Raw genomic sequence first — 24,907 nt, forward strand, 5'->3', positions numbered from 1 at the left:
TAGACTGACAGATAGGTTTTTCCCTGAAAAACTGAGCCCAAACTGCAGAAATGTTATAATAGTAAATGGTTCAAAATTGGACATGCTGTTTTAAAAATTGTTTCTTCATTATGAATCTATATAAAAATTTGTGACAATCCACTTTTGACTATGTTAGAATAGTTACAATCTTTGTGGTAGTGCTGACTCCTAGAAACAAACTCCCGTAAGACAGTCACAGAATACTGAAAAACATGCATGCATACATAAGGGCCAGACAATCTCTCCTTATGATCCTACAAGGAAAACATAAAGACTGAATTCGTACAAAGATGATTTCTCTTCATCAACTAATGCATAATATGCTTCCAGTGAAAAGTTCAAACTTCCATCACTACATTTTTAAACCCCCAAATCTCAACTACCACTAACTGGACTCCAAAAACTCTCACCAAAAGAAACATATCCATTCTACCTGAATACGTAGGCATAATCTCACTACAACTATCAGAATCTTCTAAACGTAGTTAATACATTTTAATGGACAGAATAAAAATCCAAAAGAGGTAAATGACCACAAACTGATGGAATCCCAGTAGGCTTTTGGGAGCAACAATGCGACAAGAGCTTTCTTCTTCCATCACATCATTAAAGAAGGAAAAAAAAGACGCTTTTGTACGTAAAACTAGAAAATTAAGGTTAAGTGAGTCATTGGTTTTTACATAATGAGTAACTTTTAATACTTAGGAAAGAAAACACAAGTGTAAGTTCATGTAATTACCAAAATTAATAGTAAACCCACTAGGATTTTATCATGAAGGTATATACCTCAGACAAAAAGCAAAGACAGAAAAGAAACTACTTTTCTTAGCATGTAAGAAGAACCTAACCATTTCTTTGAAAATAAAACCTATATACGTACTCTGTACTGAGTCAACATTCAATTAACACTATTTAGTGATTAAATCATGATGTCTAGGAACTCCACTCACGGGTAAGACCTGACAGGGTACCTTTCTGGGAATAAATGGCTGTGGTTTTTAAACACACTATTAGCTGAGGTGAGATCCTGTTCATACCAACAACCAAGCTGAAGAAATTCATCACTGTGAGCCGGATTCATCACGGTCAATCCACACAGCTCAGAGAATGTAAACATGACCTGGACAAGGTCAAAGGACATCCCCAGCCCTTAATATCACAAGGCTCTTTTCCGATTGGTCCCAATGAGTGTGCCTCGGGGACTCTGTGTCTCTGGGAACTGCCCATACAGTGCCTGACTTTGTTTGTGACAACAAAGGGGTCAAAGATTTGAGAGACAGAAGGAACAGCACACAGCCTCCCAAAGCAAAACCAAACCAAACAAGGAAAAACACTCACAATTGTATGGGGAAAAGAATGATTCTAGGTTGAAACTTCACATTAGAAAATACTTTCTTCAGTTAGTCAAAGGGAAATTAAAGGAAAAAAGGTCCATGTTTCTCAAAGCTTTTATCTATTTCTCCTTTGTAATTTCTCGTGGAAACAGCAGATTTAAAGATTACCACATACACACAAACACACACAGTTGCTTTCTTTTAGTTATGGCAACTTCAAATTTTAGGGACAGACATGCCATACTTTTCTATGAGGTAAGAATGCTTAAGTGTACCTGGCTCCACATTTTAGAGCCAACAGCAAAGCAGAAAGACTTATAAAGAGCAAGGTACTATTCAAACAACTTCAGACAAACATTAATGGTGAGAAACATTACACAAGAAACACCGGGCATTTATAGATTTTTTGCTGAAAAGGATTACACGGGAAGTTTTAGGTAGAAAGAAGATTTTTAAATGTCCCATGTCTTCGTGGCAGATAAAAACGCAGAGACTCATGTAATAATCAGAAAAAAATATGTAAGATTCTCTTCCACATAATATCATGGATTAGGGATGATGGTGGGTCACATCACAGCTTTATTAAATATAATGGACATCTTCATACACCATATATTCAAGGTCTTTCTGTGTCAGCAAGCGGCTGAGAATAACTGAAGGCTAAAAAAACATAATCCTCTTTATCCACTTAAGCCCCTCTTCATAAATGCCTGAGACAGGTGGTCGGACCCTTCAAGGTCCATGGAATCATACAGTTGACTAAACTGGTGTTCCTATACCTGAAAACATTTACTGTAAGATTCTCTTAGCATACAGAGCAGAAACAGCATATTTTGTTTGAGATAATCCAACTAGGTTCATCACTTCCTTCCTTTTGTTTCTATTTTAAAAAGAAAGAGAAACAGAAATCCCCATTCCCACCCCAACCCTACCCCCAACACAAATGATAATACCCTTAAATGTGCTCAAAGGAGCTATAAACTATGAAAAGGTAAAGTTCAACTGCTGAGGGGCAGCAACAGTACACATGTTCTTACCTGATGTGGCCAATCAATTCAATAAGCTTGTGACTGAAAAAATAAGCTGTCAGCTCGGACACATGGCTAAGGACTGAACAGACCCCGAAGAGAGTTGTCGTTCCATTCAGGTCCTCCAAATGCCAGTAGAGAAAGGTGAACACGAAGCCGTATCCGAAACCCATAAACCAAGCCACGAACAACACGGAGCCGTACTGCACACTGCAAAGCAGCCTGATTAAGTCCCAGAAGTTGAAGGCCTGCGAGTGGCTGGCGGCGGTTGGTGTCTCCTCAGAGGATTCTGTGGAGCTGTTCCTCTCTACTTGCGGGATCTCCACCTCTTTCCCTTTATTTTCACTGTTTTTGAAGTGGTTGTAGCGGAACCGGAACTGAGTAGCGACGATCAAGGCCATGGTCATGAGAACCCCAAAGACGATGAAGACAATCTGGTAGTTCCGGTATTCAGGGGGCTTACACCCCTTCCCATTGATGAGCACGCCCACGTGGGTGTAGTCAATGCCAATGCCCACGGACAGCATCGCCAGGCCCCAGCCCAGGGAGCCCCACATGCGTTGCAGTCCATAGCGGTCTCTGTGCTTTCCCAGATACTGGAGTGTTACCGTGTCCACAATCGTGACAGAGGAGGCACTGAAAAATTCTCCTATTATGACAACTACCAAGATCACCAAGAATATAGCTTCTACTTCTTGTTGATCATAAACAAGAGTGACTTGGTCAGAAGGTAAAGATTTGGTGGTAGTGACAATAGAAGTGGTTGTCTCCCAGGTTGCATTTCCTGGGGGGGCAGAGGTTGCAGTGCTTGGGTTCATGGTCAAGTTCATAACATGGTCAGTAATTTCATCAGTCTGAGGCTGCAGAGTGGGCACACTGGTCTTGTCTGGAGCTGTCGAGAAGATGACAGTTTCCATGACACTGTGCCCTGCTTCTAACATCTCTGACCCATTGTAAGGAGGCAGGTTCCTTTTCTCACGAATTCCTGGTGATGTGGTAATGGAAGAGACAGTGGAGGAATTCGTTGGCAGGAGAGTGAACAGGTGGCTTGAACTGGTGGGATGAGCTCTTGGAGGAATCTTTGGTACACACCGCAAGGTAGCAGGTTTGACAAATCCGATGCCCAGGTTGAATAAAACCCAACACAAAAGGGAAAAGAGGAGGACAATTTTGCCTTTTTTAAAGCGATCTGCAACTACACCCCAAAAGGGGGCACTGCAGAATTCAATGAAGTATCGAATACCTACCAGCAGCCCACTCTGGCTTGGTGACATTCCCAGCTGCTTATAATACACAGGCAAAAGGGGGTAAAGAGAGCCATATGCAGAGTAAAAGAAAAAATAAAAGACCTTGGAAATCAGAAGATCATTGTTTATTTTAACGCAATGTTTCTCTATCCAGTCTATTTCCTCCTCAGGAATAGCAGCTGTTTCAGAGGGGGAAGGTGTTTCATTTGAAGGTGGTTCTGGTTCCCTGGAAATACCATTAAAAGGATCGGCAAGCACATATTTTCTCTTCTGTTCCTCTTCATCATCGGTTAAGATGGCAACTTTATCATCTGTCGCCATGGCTTATCACCACCATCAGAAAGTTGATGACCTTCAAAATTTTGGTTGTTGATCTGTAAAGTAAAATTTAAAAGAAGGCTTAGTATGAAAATGATAACATTTAGACATAGAGCTTCATCTTGCCGGAAACTGAGGAGTTTCAAACTACAACTAAAAATAGTAATTGTGAGAGAGAACCATCACAACTTATCACTTGCAGCCATACAGTACTGATAAAGAAAAATAGCTTTCAAAAAATCAAGTACTCGCTTTGTGGCCACTGACTGACTAATTACATCTTCTAATGACAGGTGTATAGCTCACGTTCATTCTCAATCTTTTCATTGATTCCTATGGAAAATGTACAAATGATAGGGATTATGTCCAAACCAAATAGAGGGAATTGAAAGTAAACAGTATTTATAGTTTCTTGGTTTTACTTTTCAAATAAATCCACTGCACTATGAAGTCCAGAATTCTTAGAAAATAAAGGTAGCTAAAACCGTTCAGTTTTTAGAGAAAAACAGAAATAAGCTCTTAACCAAAACCGCAAATGTGATGAGAAAGAGGGAGCCAATTGCACGTTTGCATCTGTAGTTGGTCACTACAGCCACGCCAATGATATCCTGGTAAGGAAGTAGTCTTTATGCTGCTTATACCACATACATTTTCCAGATGTGCTTTTATAGATTACAGTTTAAGAAAATGTCAGAAAAAAAATAGCAGATAGCATTTATTGAGCAGGTACTCTGTGCCAGGCAACACTGAAAGATCTTTAAATGTATTAATTCATATTCATTAAAATAACCCTATTATCTTCTCCATTTTACAGATGAGAAAAATGAGGCATGGTGAGTTTAAATACTCACATGTGGCAGAGCAAGGATTTGAACCCTAATATTATGGCTTTAGGACACATGCTCTAATACACCACACTGAACTGCCAAATACCATATTTTGGATAATAAAGTGCTATTAAACCTTTTTATGAGACAGGGTGCTTCATATGAAAGATAAGCAATATATCAAAGGCATAAATTTATAGGAACTGTGCCACATTCCACCAGAATTTCCCTTTCTTCTATTATACAAATGATTAAAGAGTCAAAAGGTCTTGCTTGCATCAAGATTTGTCAAGTTGCAATGAATATAATTGGATGTAGGTGGTATACATATTAAATACTTATTAATTCATTTCATCTTCTTTACTAGAGAGAAATAACTCCACTTGCCACCCCTTGGAACACATCTTGCTCTCCCTTTTCCCCAAATGAAGAATAAATTTCTGAAGATCTTCCAGAATCATGCTTGTAAACATTTTAAAATCTCTACATAGCTCCTAGGCAGACAATAGAAACATAACTTACTGAGGCCTGTGTAATAAGTCAGTTTATCTTTTACCCCCAAAGCCAGGTGTCAACGTAGCTATAAGCTTTGAAAATGTTCATGTATTTCTTTTACTTAGGTTAAAATTTTTTTATTTGAGGTAAAATTCATATAACATAAAATTAACCATTTCAAAGTAAAAGATTTAGTAGAATTAGTACATTCACAGTGCTGTGCAACCATCACCTCTCTCTAGTTCCCAAATCATACTAAAAGGTCTTCCTCAATGTTCTCTACTTATTTTTCTTTCATCATTATTGCCTCTACCTACCCAAGTCAGCAGCTCCAATTCTATTTCATCACCTGAAAAGAAGAGCAATTCTCCTTTGGACTTATTTTCTAAATTAATTTCATTTTGAGCTCAAACTTGAAAGAAATATTTGTTTTTAAAATGTATAAAATTATATGACACTTCCAGGTAAAAATGGCAGATTGAGTGCATCTGGTTTTACTCCATCCCTAAATCCAACTAAAATAACAACACACACACACACACACACACAAACACACACACACACTTTTTAAGTCATAATCCAAGCTGGGAAAATTAAAGGGTACATAATAGCAATAAAATAAAATTCTGGAAGCCAGAACATAGACAACTGGTAAATCACGGTAAATCTGAGAAAGCTGAAACCCTGGTTGACAGTGGGAAAAGCAAGAACTAACACAATTTGTTCCTCAGAATCCCTCAAAGGCTCATGGGTTGGCCATATTAGGTTATCTGCAAGTAAGAGTGTGTGTGTTTGAGGGGGGCTTGCTGCTAACTACAGAGTTAATCAAAAGTCTGGACCCCTAACTCTGAATGCCCAATTCCCTTCTCCACTCCACATAGCTAGCCAAACAACTAGAGGTTTTTCCCTCTGGAGAGGATGAAACAGAGGTTCTTGAGCCATAGAGCAACAGGAACAGTTGAGAGTAGGGGTGCCATATTGAAAACAGGGGGCACTAAGTGAACATACACATCCTAGATTCAAGCCCTGGCCCCGACTCCAGCCCCCATCCCACTTAACCTCACTAGGTTCCCAGAGGCTAGCAAGGCTTTTATCCTCCAAGGCTTTCATCCTCCCAGAGGCTGGCAAGAACTGGAAGGTTCTTCCGGGGAGAATCTGACTAGCCCAAGAGAAATGACCTCTCAATCCTGATATTGAAGCCTCCCCAACTAAAGAACCCAACCAAATCACTCCACACAGGAGTTCAGAGTCTTATCTAGCCCTACCACTAAACATGAGCAGTCACCGAGAATTACAAGATATTTAAGGAAAGTCTCTTACAGGAAAGATAGAACCAAAATAAACAGGAAAAAAAAACAATATGGAGAAAATAGAAGCTCTGTGAGGAGGAAAATATTTTTTTAAATATATTATTAATATCTTTAGAAATAGGAAAAGAAATGCAACTATGAAACAAAAATAAGATAATACATATTTTTTAAGAAGGAGGAGGAGGAGGAAGGAATAAAAGGAATGCTTGAATGAAAAAAAAAAGCTATAAAAATGTGTTATAGAAAAAAGAGCACAGGGACTTCCCTGGCAGCGCAGTGGTTAAGAATCCACCTGCCAAAGCAGGGGACATGGGTTCGAGCCCTGGTCCGGAAAGATCCCACATGCCGCAGAGCAACTAAGCCCATGCGCCACAACTACTGAGCCTGCACTCTAGAGCCCGTGAGCCACAACTACTGAAACCCGTGTGCCTAGAGCCCGTGCTACACAACAAGAGAAGCCACCGCAATGAGAAGCCCATGCACTGCAACGAAGAGTAGCCCCCGCTAGCTGCAACTAGAGAAAGCCCGCATGCAACAATGAAGACCCAACACAGCCAAATAAATAAATCTATAACTTTATAAATTTATTTTTAAAAAAAGAAAAAGAAAAAAGAGCACAAATGAAAAATTAACAGATGATGTGGAAGAAAAATTTTAGGTGACTTAGAAAAAACAACAACAATAAACAGATACCTCGACCTCACATCATATAAAAATAAATTCCAGATGAATTGTATATCTAAAAGTAAAAGATAAAATAACATAATTTTTAGAAGAAAACACAGAAAAACATCTTGAAGATCTTAGGACAGAAAAAAGATTTATTAAATAGGACATAAAAAGTGCTAAGCATTAAGGAAGAAAAAAATAAATTGGAGTACATTAAAATCAAGAGCTTCTGTTCATAAAAAGGCAACATTAAATCTGAAATGGCAAGCCAAAGAGTAGGAGAAGGTATTCTGGTGAGGGTGAATGTTATATATATTTGACACAAGAATGTATCTGATATATAAAGAATCCTTCTTAAAATTTATAGGAAAATATCAAGTAGCCCAATAAGAAGAATGAGCGAAAGACTTGAACAGGCACTTCACAAAAGAGCTTATGCAAATGGTGAATAAATATATAAAAAGATGCTCAACTTGACTAAAGTGAGCAGTGAAAGCAAATTAAAACCAGAATGCAATAATGTAACATACCTCCAAAATGGGAAAAATAAATAAGACAAATAATACCAAGTGTCGGTGAGGATGTGGAGCAACTGGAACTCTCATATATTGCTGGTGGGAGTGTAAAGTGATACACTAATAACTGTTTGGGAATAGCTATTAAACCTGAATGTATAGCCTATGACAAGTCTAAGGTATGTATATTAAATAGTAATATATTCACCAAATGATATCTACAGAAATGTTCAGGACAATTTTAATAGCCCCAAATTGGGAGCAACCTGTCCACAGCAGAATATATAAATTGTGTTATATCCATACAATCAAATGCCATATAGCAATAAAAATGAAGAAACTACAAATACGTACAATGACAAGGATAAATCTCACAAACATAATATGGAATGAGAGAAGCAAAAACCAAAAGAACATATACTACATGATTCCACTGATAACAGAGTTCAAAAGTTGGCAAAACTAATTTATGCTCTTATAAGCCAGGTAGACTTCTGCTTCTGAGAAGATGAAGTAGACATACTTTTCCCTACTGCTCCTGCTAAGTACAACTAAAAATCTTGGACATTATATATAAAACAAACATAGAAGACTCTAAAACGTAGGCAGAAAAAGGCAGACCTGCTAGGGGACTTGATACCCAAAGAACAACACAACGATGAGTGGGGCTAAAGAACTCAGAAACGTTAATGAGGACAGACCAAAAAAAAAAAAAAAAAAAGAACTGGGCCTCTCCAGCCAAAGAACCAGGAAAGAGAAGCCTAGAAAAACAGAAGGCTATAGATAATTACTCTATTCCAGTTAAATACCACAGAGAAAGAAAAGCCTGTCCCACTCCCACCTCTACTAGCAAAGGCCAAATGGGGAACCTAGACTTCCACCTTCACCAGCTATAACAGAGCACCCCAACCCCTCAGCCGAGTTGGTGTCAGAGAAGGTCAAGTATGGAGCTGAGACTTTCATCACTGCTAGGAGGTAATGAGGCCACATCCCCACAACAGTGTCAGTGGAGGCCACATGGGGAATCTGGACTTCCACCCCCACCTGTCAGATTGACAAGGCACCCTTTCCCCACTGAGGTGGTGTCAGAGGAGGCCCGGTGGAGAGTCAGAACTTTCAACACCACCCAGCAGTAACAAGATTACTCCCCCCACCTCCACTGTGGTATCCACGGGAGGCCATGTGGGGAGCAGTAAAAAGGCACTCCTATCCCTCCCAGCCAGGGAGGTATCAGTGGACACCTAATCATGAGCCAGAACACCCATCTCTACTGCAGGCGTCAGCACAGGCTGAGTGGGGAACCTGGACTTCTACCTCCATCTGGAAGTAATGAGGCAGCATCTCCCATTCCTTTGCCAGAGCAGTGTCAGAAAAAATCCAGCTAAAACAGAAGGCTTAAGTAAGATCCAGAGTCTCACAACATAAAACCCCAAGTGTCCAGGTTTCAATTAAAAAAACCATCATACCAAGAATCAGGAAGACCTCAAACTGAGTGAAGAAAGACAGTAGATGCCAATACCAAAATGAGAGGAATGTTAGAATAAGGTAACAAGGATTTTAAAACGGCTATCAAAAATGCTTCAACAAGCAATTACAAACATGCTTGAAACAAATGAAAAAAAACAGAAAGTTGAAGCACAGAAATAGAAAGTCTCAGCAAAGAAATATAATATAAAAAGAAAAACAAAATGGAAGTTTTAGAACTGTAAAATAACCAAAATATGAAAAACTCAATGCATGCACTCAACAGCAGAATGGAGGAGAGAGAGCGAAGAATCAGTGAGCTGAAAGAATAATAGAAATCATACAATCTGAACAACAGAAAGAAAATAGACTGAAAAAAATTAACAGAGCCTGAAGAACCTGTGGGACTATAACAAAAGATTGAATATTAATGTCATCAGAGTCCTTGAAGGAGAAGAGGAAAAGGGCAGTACTGAATTACTCAAAGGAATAAAGGCTGAAAACCTCTCAAATTGGCAGAAGACATAAACCTACAGATTCAAGAAGGTGAATGAATTCTAAACAAGAGAAACCCACACCAAGACACATCATAGTCAAACTATAAAAACCAAAGACAAAGAAAAAATCTTGACGGCAGAGACAGGAATCACAACTTACCAACAGGGGAAAAACTATTCAAATGATAGCAGATTTTTTATCAGAAACCATGGACACCAGAAGGAATACAATATTTTTTAAATGCCGAAAGAAAAGAATTATCAAGTGAGACTCCTGTCTCCAGAAATAAGTCCAAAACCCAGAAAACTATGGACCAACATCCCTATAAACACAGACACAAAAATCCTTAACTAAGTGTTAGAAAAGAAAATTTAGCAATATGTAGAAAGAATTGTGCATATGACCATGTGGGATTTATTCCAAGGATGCAAGCCTGGTGCAATATTTGAAACTCAATCAATGTAATCCACCATATAAACAAGGTAAAGAAAAAAATGTATCATGGGGCTTCCCTGGTGGCGCAGTGACTGAGAGCCCGCCTGCCGATGCAGGGGACGTGGGTTCGAGCCCTGGTCCGGGGAGATCCCACATGCCGCGGAGCAGCTGGGCCCATGTGCCACAGCTGCTGAGCCTGCGCTCTGGAGCCTGCGAGCCACAACTACTGAGCCCACGTGCCACAACTACGGAAACCCGCGTGCCTAGAGCCCGTGCTCCACAGCGGGAGAAGCCACCGCAATGAGAAGCCCGCGCACCAAAACGAAGGGTAGCCCCTGTTTGCTGCAACTAGAGAAAGCCCACAAGCAGCAGTGAAGACCCAGTGCAGCCAAAAATAAATAAAATAAATAAATTTATTTTAAAAAAAAGTATCATGATCCTATTAATTGATGCAGAAAAAAGCATTTGACAAAATTAAACACTCATTCAGGAAAAGTCTCAGAAAAATAGGAATAAAGGGGATCCTCCTCAACTTGATAAAGATCGCCTACAAAAACCCACAGGTAACATTACACTTAATGGTGAAAGACTGAATGCTTTTTCTCTAAGATAGGGAAGAAGGGAAGACTGTCTGGTCTCATCATTCTTATGCAACTTTGTATTGGAAGTTCCAGCCAGCGCAATAAGGGAAAAAAAGGAAACAAAAGGCATATGGATCAAAAAGGAAGAAACTGTCTCTATTTGCAGTTGGCATGACTGTCTATGTAGGAAATCCCAAAAAAGCTACAAAAGCTTCTAGAAAGAAGAAATATTTCAGTATAAATTAACAAAACATGTACAGGACTGTATGCTGAAAACTACAAAATGCTGATAAAAGAAATTAAAAATTTAAATAAATGGAGAACCATACCATGTTCATGGGGTGGAACACTCAACACAGTAAAGATTTCAATTATCCTCAAATTTATATACAGGTTTAACACAGTCCCTATCAAAATCCCAACAAGATTTTTTTGTGGATATAGGTGAGATTACTCTAAAATTTATCTGAAAAGGAAAGGGAACTAGAATAGCTAAAGCAATTTTGAAAAAGAAGATTTATTACTTAGCCACATACTAATCACCACTATGTGGTACTGGTGGAAGAACAGACACATAGATCAATGGAACAGAACAGAGAGCACAGGAATAAATCCACACAAATATGTCCAAGTGATATTTGACAAAGATGCAAAAACAATTCGATGGGAGAAAGATAAAAAACTTTTCAACAAATAGTGCTGGTGCAATCAGTCATCAATAGGCAAAAAATGAATGTCAACCTAAGTCTCATACCTTATATGGATACTCACTGGAAATGGATTCATGGATTTAAATGTAAAACTGTAAAACTTTTAGGAAAAAAAAACCTAGGAGAAAATCTTCAGGTTCTAGTGCTAGGCAAACGGTTCTTAGACTTAACACCAAAAGCGTGACTCAAAAAACGAAAAAATGAACAATTAGACTTTATCAAAATTTGAAACTTTTGCTCTGTGAAAGGCTCTATTAAAAGAATGAAAAAACAAGCTATAAACTGGGAGAAAATATTTGCAAGCCACATATTCAACAAAGGGCTAGTATCTAGAATATGTCAAGAATTCTCAAAACTCAACAGAAAATACACCAAACAATCCAATTAGAAAACAGATAAGACATGAAGAGACATTTCACCAAAGAGAATATACAGGATATACAGATGCAAATAAACACACGAAAAGATGTTCATTGTCATTAACCGTTAGGAAAATGTAAATTAAAAACATGATACATCACTATACACCTATAAGAACAGCTAAAATAAAAATAGTAACACCACCAAATTCTGACAAGGATAAAGAGAAACTAAATCCCTCATACATTGCTGCTGGGGATGTAAAATGGTACAGCCACTCTGCAAAGCAGTTTGGCAGTTTCTTATAAATCCAAACACGTGACTACCACGTGACCCAGCAACTGCACTTCTGGGCAGTTATCCCAGAGAACTGAAAACTTATTTTCACACAGAAACCTGTACACAAATGTTTACTGCATCTTTTATCTGTAATAGCCGAAAACTGGAAGTAACTCAGATGTCCTTCATAGATGAATGGTTAAACAAACTGGTACCTCCATACCATGGAAAATTGTTCAGCAATAAAAAGGAATAAATGACTGACACATACAATAACCTGAATGAATCTCCAGAGAATTATAAAGAGTGAAAAAAGCCAATCTCAAAAGATTATCCACTGTATGATTCCATTCATATATCATTCTCAGAGTGACAAAATTATTGAAATGGAGAACATATAAGTGATTGCCAGGGGTTCAGTAGGGAGTAGAGGTGGGAGGAAAGTGGAGGCGGCTACAAAAGGGCAACATGAGGGATCTAGTGGTGATAAAAATGGTCTGTATCTTGACTGTATCAATGTCAGTATCCTAGTTGTGCTATTATACTAAAGTTTTGCTATCATACTAAGGTTTGCAAGATGTTACCACTGGGGGAAAGTGGGTACTGGATAAATGCGCTATCTCTATTATTTCTTACAACTGTGTGTGAATCTATAATTATCTCAGAATAAAAAAGATTAATTAAAAACATTCAAGATAGTAATTACCCTTGGGTGACGTAGCAGCTAGAAGGAGTTCTGGGGTCCTGATAATTTGGGGGTTGGGGTTTTTTTTGTTTTCGTTTTTATCTGAATCTTTATTAAATGGAAGTATTCACGTTATAAAAAGTCAGTGAACTATATTATTTTTCAACAACAAAAAAAGAACTTAAAATATGAAGCGAAAAAGAAAAGAGATGAAAGCAGGAGAGAAAAGACAAGACAAATATAGGATCACCCAGAAAGTCAAGTACCTAAAAAACAGGAACTCCAAGGGAAAAACAGAGAAAATTGAGAGATGGGAATCTTTTTAATTCAAGAAAATTTCTCAGAACTGAAAGATATATGAGTTGTCTGAAATGACCACGGAGTACTTAACACAGTGGATAAAATACATCCAAGCCAAAGTACATCATCAAGCTTTCAGAACATCAGAACAAAACAGACGGCCCTACAAACTTTCAGAGAATAAAATGTGTCACATACTAAGGATCAGGGACCAGAATGGCTTCAGATATCTCAACAACACTGGAAGCTGTACTCAACCCAATTATCATTCAAGTTTATAGGTAAAAGAAAGACATTTCACATATGCAATTTCTCAAAAGAAATGTACCTCTCATATACCCTTTCTCAGGTTGTGCACTGCCAAAACAAGGGAATAAAACAAGAGAGAGTAAGACATGGAATTTAGAAAATAAGAGAACTAACATAGGAGAGAGGCAAAGGGAATACGGCATGCTGGTGACTGGAGATCCCAGGATGACACAAAAGGCGGCCAGTGTAGCTGGGTCAGGTGTGCAGGTTCCAGGAGAGGCTTTGTCAGCAAAGTGACACCTGCAGAATACCAATACATTTGAATGTCCTAAGAGGAAATTTAGACCACTGGTGAAGAGTTCAGGGATGAATTACTGGTAAGTTTAGAGAAAGGTAAACAAAACACTGTAAGAAAACAAAAAGTTGCACAAGAAAAGAAAAATAATCATAGTTTACTACATGTCTCAGCTTCGATCACAGAGTCATACTAACGTAAGTAGTGACTACTGAACTAACCAAAATTGCCACGTAACCATATGGGGAAGATAGGGAAATGAGAAGGCTGAATGGGCACAGAGAGCCGGGGCAGCATGGAGAGTAACTCTGTATCTTCCATAGTGGGAAGACAACAGATAATGCCTACATTTAAAAATCATGAATTAAGAATACAAGCTTTTTATTTCAAAATGCACTGGTGACTATCAAAATAATCACCTTAAAGGCAGAGAATGTAGTTGCCTCTGGAGGGAAAATGAGGAGGGATGTCGTAGAAGTCTGATTTAAAAAAATAAAAGAAACAAGTCTTGTAAACTTGCTAATTTTTTTTAAAAAGCTTTGTACATGCATAACTCACTTAAAAAATAAAAAGCAAAGCTAAAAAAGAAATATGCAGGCACATGGGCTTTGTCTTGGTACAAGATAATCAAAAGCAGCTGCTAGTATCTTTCTATCACAGACTAAAAATAGTTTTCAGAATTGTACAGAACGAATTCTGACTGCATGAATTCCTGTCAGGTGGCTTTTATTTAATTATCCTCCATAAATCAACTACTGCTTCTATAACAAGTAGGTCAGAGAAGGACACAAAGTTACCTTTAAAAAGCATAATTCCCAAATTGTTCAAGTGATGATGAAGAACTGAATCAACCTCCAAATGCTAATTCAAAGCTGCAAAATATATTACATTAGGAGGTTGATTTAAACCTTGATGAGTGACTTCCCCTAAACCATTCTTTCCTCTCCATCTGATTCAAATGATTTTTAATTATCATAGGTTATGCAAAGTTTCTCTTGTTAACATGAGTCCAGATGTTAAGTAGTTCTCAAAATATCAACAAATGCAAAGTAGTGAAGAAAATGTTCCTGTAATATGGCATTCAGTACCTTTTATATGAATGTCACATTCAGTAACTTTTATATGAATTTCAAATTTAAAAATACAAACAAACAAAAACTTTTAGTTTCAACTCTGGACATTAGTGTTTAGACTCAATATTTTCAGGTCATATTTAGATACTATGAAAAGGAACTGAAATAATCACATTGTGAACAAAGAAACAAAATAAAGTATAACTATAGTCATCTGTGTAATCAAAGGATCAGGGACAAAAAAGAAACAAATGAACCCCCCAAAAACCTCTGCATTTTAATAAAATTAAAATATGTCCCAAAGCAGGGCATGCTTTGGATGACTTAGATTACATTTAATTTGCCATAAGGATTGATAGAATAAGTATAAGGAGCAGTTAGAATATTCACATGCTGTATGAAGTACTTAACCTGTTTACAAATCTAGGGGAGAATTTTTTTATTTAATAGTCCACCAACATGAACCCATTAAGCTAATGTTTTGTTTTAAACTTCTGAATCTTAAAGATTTTTTTTAAAGAAACTTTAAAAAAGAGAGAAAACATTTCAAATTATAAACAGAAATAAATCTATGAATTTCTCTAGAAAAATCTATATTACAGGTTTGCAGTTAATCCTACTTGGATACGAAGGGCTTTTGTTTGTTTTTTAGAAAAGCAGAAAAGTTTTCTCACTTGGCACTCTCTAATGATAGTAATCAACATCATTACTGTGAACATATATAACACAGCCTTTTAAAACCTGGAAGGGCATTCTACTAGTACCTACACTGAGTCATTAAAAAATAGGTATTTCTGAATTATTGATGAGGGGTGATGAAATCATTCTTGTTAAAATTGATAGCTTTCTTCATTAAATATTTAAATTAAAGCTGCTCAAAAATACGTTGAGTTATCCACAAATACATGAGTATGGAAATGGATTCAACTTCTGAAGAAAGAAAATCTTAAACCTGAATATATTACTTGGAATAATAATCGCCAAAGGTCAGATCTGCCAATGCTATGATAATGTGTGCTCTAATGTAGCAGTGACATAACTACCAGTGATGGAGAGGAAACAACCCATGGATTACACAGAAGGGACATTCCTCCTGGCACCACTGCTATCAACACGATGTTGCCCAGAGACCAGGACTGAAGCTGCAAAATGGGGAAATCCACTTCCTGAACCCTCAGAGCTAGCTCTACCCTGTCAACTCTTACTGACCACTCTCTATGCCTCTGAGCAATGTGAATCCCAGAGCAGAACTCTAATCACTGCTGCAATGTATTCCTAACACAGACATACAGAAGCTCCTCTAAATAAGCCTTCGCATCCTGGTATTTACATCCTATACTGTGAACATTCAGTTCAACCCCCAGCATTTTCCAGAATAGAGCTTTCCTCAGAAGCACAGCACTCAATGTCAATTCCAACAGATCTTTTTTCAATAAGGATTGCTTTAGCATCTGCTACACATTTAGCCAATGTCATGAAAAAGAAATATAAGGTTGGCTTTACAACAGTTACACGTGCTACAAGGGCATTAAGGTGTGCAAAGGTGAATGACTATTTTGGAACCTTCCTCTTCCTTTTGGAGCATTTTGACGTGGCTCCTTTATGGCTACATCAAATTGTGAAAGAATCAAACTCGTTCTAGTTTTGTCAGCCCCGATTCTCTGGAGTCCAGTTTGAGCCCTGCAGGCACACAGTGCTACACCCACAGGCTCTGCACAGCTGCTAGCGACAGCATTCCACTTGGACTGAAACTCCTCCCGGAACCCAGAACCTGCTGTCCTTGTCATTCTTGATGGACCTTTCCCAGGCTCACAGCAAAACCTGTCTGCTAGGTGACAAACTGATTCATACGGTGGTTAATTCACAGCCTGTGGTTGTCCCCCTTGGACAACATTTTTGTATTTTAATAAGGGTTTTCAGTGGGCTATATTATTCTCACTATTATTACTAACTACACCACCACAACACTTAAACAACACTTGCTATGGGCTTAAAATGTACTAACTCATTATTCCTCACAACCGTTCTCTGGGGTAAACATGATTACTTTCCTCACTTTACAGATGAGGAAACTGAGGCACAAAGAAGGTAAATAATTACCCCAACGTCACATAGGGAATATGCAGCAGAGCTGGGATTCAAATCCAGACAGTCTGTGCTCTTAGCAGATACTGCCTGTCAACCCACTGTGCCGCTACTAGACAAAGAGGTCTTGGGCCTCGAAGACGTTATAGTTGACAAGGTGAGCCCAAAACACAAGGAAGATTTAAATGACAAGTCAGAGGAATAATACAAGAGAAGTCACAGAACACTGCATAATTAACCAAAAATGTTACTGATAACAGGGGTGCTTCTGGAGTTCAGAGTAGAGAGTCCAAACTCCAGATGGGAGTTGTCGAGAGAATGAGGGACTTAACTTGAACCTTGAAAGATGTGTACGATTTGCCTTAGACAAAGGATGGAAAAACTACTCCAGGATGGGGGAAAGAAAAGACAGCAAGAGATCCTTACAAGGTTAATACTGGGGCTGAAGGGCAAACGAGGCTAGCAAACAGCAATACATTACAGATGCCCTCAAGTATCAAGCTGAGGGATGACTGGGTAGAATACAAAATACTACATTAGAGAGTTATAGTGAAGATAAAGACATGCTTTTTTTTTTTAATCCCACAAGCATGAATTTAACACCAACCATTAAATGGGATGCATGCTTGGTGACCAATAATTCAAATGGTGTAAAGACGCAATCCCTGCTATCAAATCCAGTGGAGAGAAAGAGAGGCGGGGGTCTCTCCACAACCATAACCTGCTGTGCCAAATGTTAAAATAGGTGCAAGCACGGGTGACACAGGAGTCTCTGGGGTGGGGCCTTAAGGGGAGCCTTAGTGGATGAGTAAGTGTAACCCACAAAGGAGAACCATGGGAGGTGCTGATCAAGAAAGGCCTTCTGCAGGATGCCAAGGGGTTCCTGAGTCGGGAGTGAGAGACTGGCCGAGATTGGGATCCTAGCTCGGCCACTGTCGAGTTCTGTGGCCTTAGGAAAGCTTTTAACTTCTCTAAGTCTTACTCTTCCTCATCTACAAAATAAGGAACATAATAATATTTTTCCGTTAGGGTAGCCGTGAGGATGAAAAAGGATAATGCGTGTTGAGCTCTTAGCACAGCGCCTGATACGTAAGAACTTGTGTGTATTATGTATTTTGAGTATAATGGGGAGCCTCCAAAGAGAACTGAACGGGAGAGTAGAAGGGCCACATTTGTATTTTACAAAGATCATTATAGCTTCAGTGTGGAAAAGAGATTGGCAGGGTTCTGCCACTGCAACCTCTACTAAGGATTCCCTAACATCTGACCTTCTATTTTAGTGTAACACTAATTGCAAATACTGATATCCTATGATGGAATCATTTTAGACAGTACTTTATGAACTGAATCTAAGGCAATTTTTTATAACATCTGGAGATACAATAAACTTGCAGTATTTTCCTGACTCCTTCCTCTACTTCTGAAGATTACTCCCACACCTGAGCTGTTGCATGATGTAGGGGTAATTTTATTGCTCTTTTTATAGATATTTCCTGTTTGCCCAACTAGATCATAAACTCTTTGAGGGAGGAATCCAGTACTTAGCATACTGCCCTTTATTCTTGTAAGCTCTCAATAAATATTGGCTATTTTTGACAAATACCTGATGGCAAAATACACATAAGATTTTACTAAAGCTTAAGGTGACAGACATTAATTTTAGGAAGTGCAGAGAGAAGTCTCAGTTGCTCTCCTGGCTTTGACAAAGCACTGCCTCTTTGAGCCTCCCTTTCCTCATTGTAAAATGGAGACTAAAAACACAAACCAGAGTCAATTAACTCTCAGAGGGGTTCTAGGGCTTAAATGAAATAATGTATGAAAAAGCATTTTTCTAACTCAAAAGCAACATAGCAACATTCGGTGGCGGTGGTGGCTGTGATCTCATTCCAGGGCATGATATTTCATTACAATGTTGGGCCTTATTTTACAATCACTCCAAAAGCATTCTTCCCAAGTGATCTCGTAATCCCTGGCACCACCCTTGAACCCCGGAACCCAGCTAGCATTTTATCCATCATGGCTCATGAATTTACATCCATATCCATTTCCATGACCACAGCCTAGTTGGGAGGTGGGATGGGTGCACAGGCTTATTAGAGAACACATTGTTGGATTATGGACTAGAATGATAATTAAGTATCCACAGCAAGAAATAAATATTCATTTAAAATATAGCCCCCTGGGACTGAGTGAACTGATGAGGATGATTATAATTTTTGTGACTTTCTGTTTGAATAAAAAAAAAAAATCCCACAAGGACTCAGAGGCAAAAAATATACAAATCAATTTTCACTGCAAAGTAAAGGAGGTGTTACAGTGGAGGATTACTGGACTGAATGTCAATATTATGACACAGTATGAGTGTGTTTCGTGTTTGGTTAATTGCAATCATTGTTGCTTTTGTTGTGGTCATCCATTTACAATGCTTGGTGTCAGTCTATTTATCTCTTGTAAAAATAAAATACAGTGTGTGTGTGTGAAAAATAAAATAATAACCAGGTGTCTTTGGGCAAGTTATGTTACCACTCAGGTCAGTGTCCGCACCTGTAAAGTGGGAACAGGGGCACAAGCGCAGCCTATTTCACTGGGCGATTAAGAGGATTGACTGTGCTTAGAAAGGGTGTCATGTCATAACTGAGAGGGTGAGCACTAGAGGCTGAAAGATGAGTTTTGAAGCGATTACTAGCCACATGGCTTTGGCCAGGTTTCTAACCTCTTCACCTCTTAGGTTTTACATTTATAAATCTGTAAATCTCATTCGCACTAAACTCTTAGGATTGCTGCAAGGAATAGAAGAAAAAAATGGATGTGACAGGTTAATAGGGCTGGTACATGGTATGCTCTTAATAAATGGTAACTTTAAGAAAAAAATAAAATATACCCCCTGGGACTTCCCTGGTGGTCCAGTGGTTAAGACTCTGCGCTCCCAATGCAGAGGGCCCGGGTTCCATCCCTGGTCAGGGAACTAGATCCCGCATGTCCCAACCCAGAGCCCACGTGCCGCAACTAAAAAGATGCCGTAGGCTGCAACGAAGATCCCGCGTGCCTGTGCCTCAACTAAGACCTGGCGCCACCAAGTAAATAAATACTAAAAAATTTAAAAACTATAGCCACCTTAGGAACACTTTAATTATATCTGTAACATAATAAATATGAAAGAAAGGAGATGAAGCCTACTCTAACATATATCCCTTCACCTACTAAGATGGTAAAAAGAACAAATTATTTTCACGGGGGGTAGGGTGGGGGGCGCAGGGGCGTGGCATAGACTTTAACCCTAAAGGTCGTTTTAGTAATAAAAGCCAAGGGGGTTTTCACTTTCACTTTGTGGAAGACACATTTGAATGTCAATAAAAAATTTGTAATGTAGGTCCTTAGACCTTATCAACCATCATGGAAGCAGATTTCTATTTATTCGTTTTAGGCTTTTGATTAAATATTGTGCCAAGAGCTTACAGTATAAATTTGAAGCAGGCCCCCAAACCTCGTTTCCTTCTCAAATAAACTTCCTAATACTACCAAATGTCAAATAGATAGCTAGTGGGAAGCAGCCGCAAGCACAGGGAGATCAGCTCGGTGCTTTGTGACCACCTAGAGAGGTGGGATAGGGAGGGTGGGAGGGAGACGCAAGAAGGAGGAGATATGGGGACATATGTATATATATAGCTGACTCATTTTGTTATGAAGCAGAAACTAACACACCATTGTAAAGCAATTATACTCCAATAAAGATGTTAAAAAATAAATAAATAAAACAAGCCCAGTGTGAGGAACAAGTAACAGTTCATAGTACAGCATGGAAGAAAAAGGTTTTTTAAAATATATTTATATCTTGTTTCTCCAACCAAAAAAAAAAAAAATCCAATAGGTGTTGAAAATAGGAAGTAAAATTAATTGAATATGCTGCTGCTGACACTCTGCATTTATTTGTCAAGAAGGAAAACAATGTAAGGATTTAAGGGGGCCACAGAAACTTTGTAAAAATAGAACCAGTGCATAGTCATCTCTCTCTAAACCAAAATCAATAGCCAGACACGGCAATGAAATTGTTTGTTTAAAATAACCAAACTCCTGAACAGCCGGGTTTCCAATATTCATTGTACTTCAATTGCTGAAGCTTAGAAACCATTTTCCCATTGAAATAATCTTACAAATAGTGGTGGTACTCAGATTACTGAACCAAGAGTGCTAACCTCAGTGTTACAAAGCGCGTAACTTCAAAATTGGGGGAAATTCTTCTACTTTTCAATCTGGAATGCCAGCAACAGGTCTCGAAAGACAAGCCCACCCAGAGCTTCCCTACCCACTCCCCTCCAGCCATGAGCCACAGAAGTGGGCATGGACTCACCGGCCACTGGCTTCCTCCAGGGCAACAGTTCTAGCCTGTGGGAGCCATGGAGTTACTGCCAGTGGTCTTTGAAAGCACTGAATAAATGTGTCATACATACATGTTCCACTCCTTTTCAAATGTATATTGATGCTACCATCATACATGTATTTCTCTAATAAATGTTTATGCAATTCCTATTAGCTTTCCAACATTATGCAGTTTCTCAGATTGGGAACCCTACAAGTGCAATTATTTTCATGTGGGAGCCTGAGAACTATGCCAGCATTGCAACGGTGTCTTCAAACACCTTCTAGGTAATAGAACAGGTACCGGGTTAGAAGAGGAGAGAAAGAGGGAAGGCTGGAACCCGGTCAGCATGGGCATAGGCCACAGTGAAAGCAGAAGCCACAGCAAGTCAACTCTTGTCATTTGAAAACTGTCTCTATTATCAAATTATTTACTATTTTAATGATTATAAACACAATTTTTGTTTCTTTGCCAAGAAGCTAACACAGAAAAATCTTAGCTTATCTTTTTTTTTTCTTTTCTTATCTTTTCAAAGTATAAAACAAAGACTTTTTTAAAGACTGACATTGAAAGCTACGTTGTTTACTTAAAGTTTTAGATTTTCCTCTATAAATTATTGCTTGCTATACTTGAGAAGCAATTAATACAGAATATATATGAGTAAAAAAGAAATTAAAATTATATTAAAATGTTTTTTGGTTTATTTTTAAACCTAGTTATGTGAATGCTTGTTCTATACACACAGACACACATTTAATTTTTTTTTCAAATCTTTTCAGAAAAGGACTTGGGCAAATACAATTAATATAGGACTACGGGTCCAAAATCTAAAAATACTAGGAACACAGGAAAAGTAGACTGTGGAAAAATAAGAATTATAATGAGAAATAAAAATACAACTCCAGGTGTTGGTACTATAACACTATATGTATGTAAAATAATGCTATATTTATAATGGGTGCTTGATAAATGCTTATTCAATAAAAGACTGGTATTATTATGTGGCTATTCTGGCACTATTAGACACTGAGAAACTTAAGAGGCTTAAAGAGTATACAGTCTATCTATAAGACAAGGCATTCTAAACAGAAATTTATAGGTGTTTCTTTCTCAGACATATCTTTTACGAGTTTACAATCTAGATGAAAATACAGACCTCAAAGTTTAAGATACATTCTTCTATAGACATGTAGCTACCGTCAATGACTCTTCTTTATATCCCCTAAGCACACTATAGTCTAAAATAATCATTTATATCCTAAGCACATTCCAGCATACGTAATCTAAAATTATCTTGCTTCTTATGCTGTTAGGACTCTGATAAATTGAGAAGTACCAAGTGCTATCAGTTTCTTTCAGAAAAAGATTTATTACCTAGCCCATTAAAGAAATGAGATACTTCAATAAACATGCCATACTAATATTTTTGAAAATGAGATTATTCAATGCTGGTAAAGATGAAGATCGATAGTCACTCTCATTAACTGAGAGTAGAAGTATAGTCTTTCTAGAAGGCAAGGATTTAAGTGTATGGATGTTTATCATAATGATCAAAACTGAAACAAAGTGAGCAATCAGTAATAGAAACAGTTAAATAAATTATGGTATGTCCACATGAGAGAAAAATAGAAACTTACATCCACAGGATGGAAAAACTGCAGTTAATTAATAGAACTTAAATAGAATTAATAGAATATGGGGAAAAGCTCATGATCTGTGCACTGCATTAAGTGAAAAAAAGCAAGACACAAACCTGTATATATTGTAAGAGTTTATATTTGTAACTCTATGTACTTCATAAAAACTATACTTTAGAAAAAGATATGAAAACAATACCAAAATATTACTAGGGGTTATCTCTCAGAAGTAAAATTAGGAGTTACTTTAATTTTTTCTTAGACTTTACTGGATTTTTCTCCAATGAGCATATATCACTTTTAAAATATATATTTGGGACTTCCTTGATGGCACAGTAGTTAAGAATCTGCCGGCCAATGCAGGGAACACAGGTTCGAGCCCTGGTCCAAGAAGATCCCACATGCCTTGGAGCAACTAAGCCCGTGCACCACAACTACTGCGCCTGTGCTCTAGAGGCCGCGAGCCACAACTACTGAGCCCGCGCACCTAGAGCCCACGTGCCACAACGAAGAAAAGCCACCCCAGGGCGCAGTGGTTGAGAATCTGCCTGCCAATGCAGGGGACACGGGTTCGAGCCCTGGTCTGGGAAGATCCCACATGCCGCGGAGCGACTAGGCCCGTGAGCCACAACTACTGAGCCTGCGCGTCTGGAGCCTGTGCTCCGCAACAAGAGAGGCCGCGATAGTGAGAGGCCCGCGCACCGCGATGAAGAGTGGCCCCCGCTCGCGGCAACTAGAGAAAGCCCTCGCACAGAAACGAAGACCCAACACAGCCAAAAATAAATAAATAAATTAATTAATTAATTATTTTAAAAAAAGAAAAGCCACTGCAGTGAGAAGCCCGCGCACCACAATGAAGAGTAGCCCCTGCTCGCCGCAACTAGAGAAAGCCCGCGCACAGCAACGAAGACCTAACGTAGCCAAAAAATAAATAAATACGTTTTTGAAAAAATAATAAAATACATATTTAAAAGGCATTATTTGAAATACAAGGTATCTGAGTGATAACTGGGACACCTTGACCCTGTAGTTCCTGGAAGGTCACTTGGAGGTGCTCAGTTGAAGTCTGCCTATCCTTGTGCTGATTCTGCTCACCAGTAGAACAACTGAAAGGGCCAGTTATACAAGAGCTTTGAGATACTCTTAAAGATATTACACGTTCAAAAAGGAGAACCTCATTAATAGGAAATAAAATTTAAAAGTGTGTCATTTTTACCCCTTTGATACTCTTTTATTCAAACTCCCTCATAAAGGTGAATTTGGGCTCCATCTGTTCATCAGTTAAACACGATTCCACAGAAAGCATTTTGAAATAGAAGAAGGCACCCCACAATAGCTACAGAAGCTTGGCTATGGTGGATCAGATCAGTGCACTTCTTTAAAAGTCATAGGTAGTGTCCACATCGCTCTGTATGGTTCTGCTTTAAGTGTTTAGTGTGGGGCTTTGGGGCTTGGCTCTGTTGAGCGAGGCCTTATTTACCTTGGGCCAAGTGTGTTCTACCTTAACCTTGGGCCTAAAAAAGCCCAGAGCAGTTATAGGAGAAGAATTCGCCACATGGCTCATAGGGACTCACTCCTCCTCTGTTCTGGGGCTCAGAGTTCCCCTGGAAGTCCTGGACTCTGCCGCTCCATTTTCGCTCTTCACCCCAAAGTGGCCACGTGGGGAAAGTGGGGTAGGGGGCACCCAGGTCCCTCTACAGAACCACGCAGGGAGTTAACTACTAGCCTAGGCTTCTCACTCACTTTCGCTGGGCACAATTAACCCACAAATCAGGTTTGTTGAGACACCACCAGTTCCTCTTTCCAGTTCCCCTTTTATCCCCAACAAAGCCACACCAGAGCTCCCTCGGCCACTGCTGACTCATAACATCCCATCTCCCTCTCCCCCAAGATCCACTCTTGGTCTCACATCAAAACATTTCCTCAGAGTCATTCAAAGCTGGACTTCCCTGATTTCTACTTGCACATCATTCCCTGAATTTGTCTCCCCTACTCAAACACAGGCCAGAACAAATGTCAAAAAAGATGTCTCGGCCATCCTTTACTCAATCCTCTTTTATATCTCTGGAATACGGTTTTTGTAAGAGCCTAGATTTCTTCCCATCTTTGCCCCATTCTCTCCCCTTCCTAAATAC

At 38.8% G+C, this 24,907-nt stretch overlaps 1 protein-coding gene across 4 annotated transcripts in view; it reads right to left on the reverse strand.

Annotated features, from left to right (window-relative positions):
• The window catches only part of MFSD6 (major facilitator superfamily domain containing 6), a 73,008-nt gene that overhangs the window by 43,398 nt on the left and 4,703 nt on the right, over window positions 1-24,907 (reverse strand). For 3 of the 4 annotated variants that reach the window (XM_082397345.1, XM_082397346.1, XM_082397347.1), the window contains exon 2: window positions 2,393-4,004. In XM_082397345.1, the coding sequence (XP_082253471.1) occupies window positions 2,393-3,951 (1,559 nt within the window). In that variant the 5' untranslated portion in view covers window positions 3,952-4,004. Of the gene's footprint in view, window positions 1-2,392; window positions 4,005-24,907 lie in introns of those variants that run through there. The other variant, XM_082397348.1, reaches the window with a different exon arrangement.

The sequence above is a fragment of the Balaenoptera borealis genome (assembly GCF_965194805.1).
Source record: "Balaenoptera borealis genome assembly, chromosome: 6".
In the NCBI taxonomy this organism is placed as follows: Eukaryota; Metazoa; Chordata; class Mammalia; order Artiodactyla; family Balaenopteridae; genus Balaenoptera; species Balaenoptera borealis.